Consider the following 3299-nt stretch of genomic DNA (forward strand, 5'->3'; position numbering starts at 1 on the left):
GTGAAAACGAAATCCGCCCTCGACTCACTGTAGTTAAAACGAAATCCGCCCTCGTTGTTAGTAGACAGTATTTAAAAAGCCTTTCGCTTTCGCACATAATTTGAAATACTTAATGTAGAAACGACAGCCGTACAATTAAAATCTGAACCGAAACACTTAATACATAGTTCGCCATTAGCCAATTGAAGTTTCGAGGCCGAAACAAGTATAGCAAATAGTTGCACATGAAGACAGTTTCGAAGTTCTGACAAAGTATTAATTCAGAGGACGCTGTCAAATATTATTATATCTATTTCTGTGAGTGATGACGTCCTAGATCACATAAGGAAACTGGAGTTATTTAACGTCGTAAAGCATGTTCCGTGTGTACAAAAAAATGATTCAAATGGCTCTGAGCACTATGGGACTCAACTGCTGTGGTCATAAGTCCCTTAGAACTTAGAACTACTTAAACCTAACTAACCTAAGGACATCACACACATCCATGCCCGAGGCAGGATTCGAACCTGCGACCGTAGCGTCCGTGTGTACAGCTGTAGCCCAGATCACGATGGTACGATATTAAAATGGCGTACAACAGCCAGTTGAACTGGCAATTTCAGCGACTGAGGTCAACTGGCTGTTGTACGCATCGTCAACTGCAGCTGATGTTGCTGTCTGAAGATGGCCTAAGTATAGGCTGAAGCCGGTCATTTTAATAAAGAATCATCGCGATCTAGACTGTTTTTTCACTGATTTTATGTTCACACGACAGCTAAAAAGCACGAAAACGGCATTCTTTGTCATGCTCCTGGAACACTATCAAACCTAGGTAACGCATTTTCTATTCAGAAATGCCAATGAAACAGTCTTAAGAGTTATTCATACGTATTACAGCTGGAGATAAAACAGAAGCGTGCACTCGGGCAAACGGGTGCAGTCATAAAAGTCTGTGCTATTCGATAATGTCGTTTTAAAAATGCTTTTGGTCAGACCACTAAATGTGTTATCTGACGTTGTGAATTCAGTGCACCAGTAGAGCGGTAAAATCCGTTGATTTTCTCGTGTCGTACACGTCATTGCGTTCCAACTATTATTGCCTGATCTCGCAGCTACCTTAGTGGCACGGAACTTAGCCTACTGTACGCACACACGTCTGAAGTTGTAATTCATTGCGTCATTGTTACAAAAACTGTGTGCAAGTGAGCACACGTCTTTTCATCTGTACTGTACTAGTGTCCTAGACGCTCGATTTTTTTTTTTTTTTTTTTTTTTTTTGACGAAGGTGGTGATATTCGTACACTTTTGACAGAACAATAATTGGGCGAAATTGAAATTTGATCAACTCCATAAGGCAGTTACACGGAATCTGATTACTTTACAGTGTGTAGAGCTCAGATAATAAAAGTACAGCAAAATAGCAGTTATATGTGATTATAAGGGTTACTTAGGAAAGACATTTGATTTGAGGTGGTTTCAAGGACGCAATAGTGACAAGATGTCGGTGTGACTAGCGTAGTGTGTCTTGGTAGATCACGAAGTGGCAAGTATAAACGCCTTCGTGGATATTTCGATTGTTCGTGCGGACTAAAGTTAGTGAGTGAATTAGTCAGTCGCAGTGTGTATTGAAGATGGATAATGCTGGAGCAAGTGGATCTACGAGCCCTGTGAAGAATTTTACCGATAAATTTGGAGAAAATTTTGTTTTTCCGTACTGCGATGACGCTACAAAACACCAGACAGTGGCAAAAATAGGTGAAGGAACATACGGAGAAGTATTTCAAGCGCGACATAAGGATGATCCGAATAAATTTGTCGCACTGAAGAAAATTTTCGTGCCTCACGAAATGGAGGGATTTCCACTGACAGCACTGAGGGAAATAAAACTGCTGAAATATCTGAAGCATGAAAATGTCATCGATTTAATTGAAGTCTGCCAAAGCCAAATTCTCCTGCACAATCGACGGCGATTCTCATTTTACTTGGTGCTCGAATTTTGTGAGTATGATTTAGCTGACCTGCTGTGTAATTTGAAAGTACACATTAGTCTGGCAGATATTAAAAGAATAATGCAGCAATTGTTAAATGGGTTGTATTATATCCACATCAAGAGGGTAGTTCACAGAGATTTAAAGCCAAATAACATCCTTATTACAAAGGACGGTATCTTGAAGTTAGCCGATTTTGGTCTGGCACGAGAGTTTAGTGATACTGAATATGGACAGAAGCAGTGTTATACAAGTCCAGTTGTGGCACTGTGGTACCGGCCACCGGAGGTTCTACTTGGAGCCCGTCACTATGGGTCAGCTCTTGACATGTGGGGTGCTGGCTGCCTTATGGCTCAGTTGTGGACACGGAGAGCAATTATGAGAGGCAACAGTGAGCAGGCACAGCTAATAATAATCTCAAAGCTTTGTGGTTCTATTACTCCTGAAGTTTGGCCTGGCGTACAATCACTTCCATTGTACAACAAGATTCAGCTGCCACAGGGACAAAGACGCAAGGTGAAGCCATGGCTAAGGCAATATGTGAATGATCCACATGCATGTGATCTCTTGGATAAACTGCTAGTCCTCGACCCATCAAAGCGGTACGATGCCAACTCCGCCCTCGACCACAATTTCTTCTGGACGGATCCTATGCCAAGTGATCTTACAAGGTTGTTGACCCAACATAGAGAAAGCAACTTCAAGCGTGTAACAGCGGCACTTCAATGTAAGGGTCGTAAGTTATAGGAGCAGCAGGAAAGGCTGCAAAGTCATTAATATATTGCATTAATAGACAATGGACATCAAATTCTTGTGCCTTAAGAATCACACTTTCAATGGACCTTATTCATAATTTTTCAGTTTTTCTTGTGTTAAATTGAAACTTTTTCTACAGGATTATGCTGATGCTGCCTGTTATGCAATAGTACCAGTACCTCAAAACTTCTGCCACACCTAAAAATCACACTTTCAAATATGTCTTATTCATAAACTTTCATTTCTTCTTGTGTTTAGTTGTATATTAATTCTACAGGACTAGTCATTATTGTCTGTGATGCAATGGTAATTCAAAATATTTATCTTGTCTAAAGATCACACATTCAAATGTGCCTTATTCATAATTCTACAGTACTTCTTTGGTGAAGTTGTTTGTTAATTCAACAGGACTATGCCATTATTGCCTGTGATATCCCTAGAAGTAAATCAAAGCTTTTATCTCAACCAACATTGGTCTTATACACTGTTTCTCAAGATCATAATTAACAAGTAATTTAGCTAGACTGTTGTCTGTAGTTTTGACGCAATGTAACGACAATAAAATCAAGTGTTCAT

The 3299-nt window shown here is 40.0% G+C and overlaps 1 protein-coding gene across 1 annotated transcript; it reads left to right on the top strand.

Annotated features, from left to right (window-relative positions):
• Positions 1–1610: 1610 nt before the first annotated feature.
• Positions 1611–2925, top strand: LOC126184232 (cyclin-dependent kinase 9-like). The gene is made up of 2 exons (XM_049926600.1): positions 1611–2675; positions 2863–2925. The coding sequence occupies exons 1-2, from the start codon at positions 1611–1613 to the stop codon at positions 2923–2925; spliced, it is 1128 nt and encodes a 375-aa protein (XP_049782557.1).
• Positions 2926–3299: the final 374 nt, after the last annotated feature.

The sequence above is a fragment of the Schistocerca cancellata genome, chromosome 4 (assembly GCF_023864275.1).
Source record: "Schistocerca cancellata isolate TAMUIC-IGC-003103 chromosome 4, iqSchCanc2.1, whole genome shotgun sequence".
NCBI lineage: Eukaryota > Metazoa > Arthropoda > Insecta > Orthoptera > Acrididae > Schistocerca > Schistocerca cancellata.

Bases quoted from the DNA above. Each gene is read 5' to 3' on its own strand.
- LOC126184232 (XM_049926600.1), top strand. From the start codon at position 1,611: ATGGATAATGCTGGAGCAAGTGGATCTACGAGCCCTGTGAAGAATTTT. The intron at 2,676-2,862 runs GTAACAGCGGCA...CTTTTTCTACAG, and splicing joins GAGAAAGCAACTTCAAGCGT to GATTATGCTGATGCTGCCTG.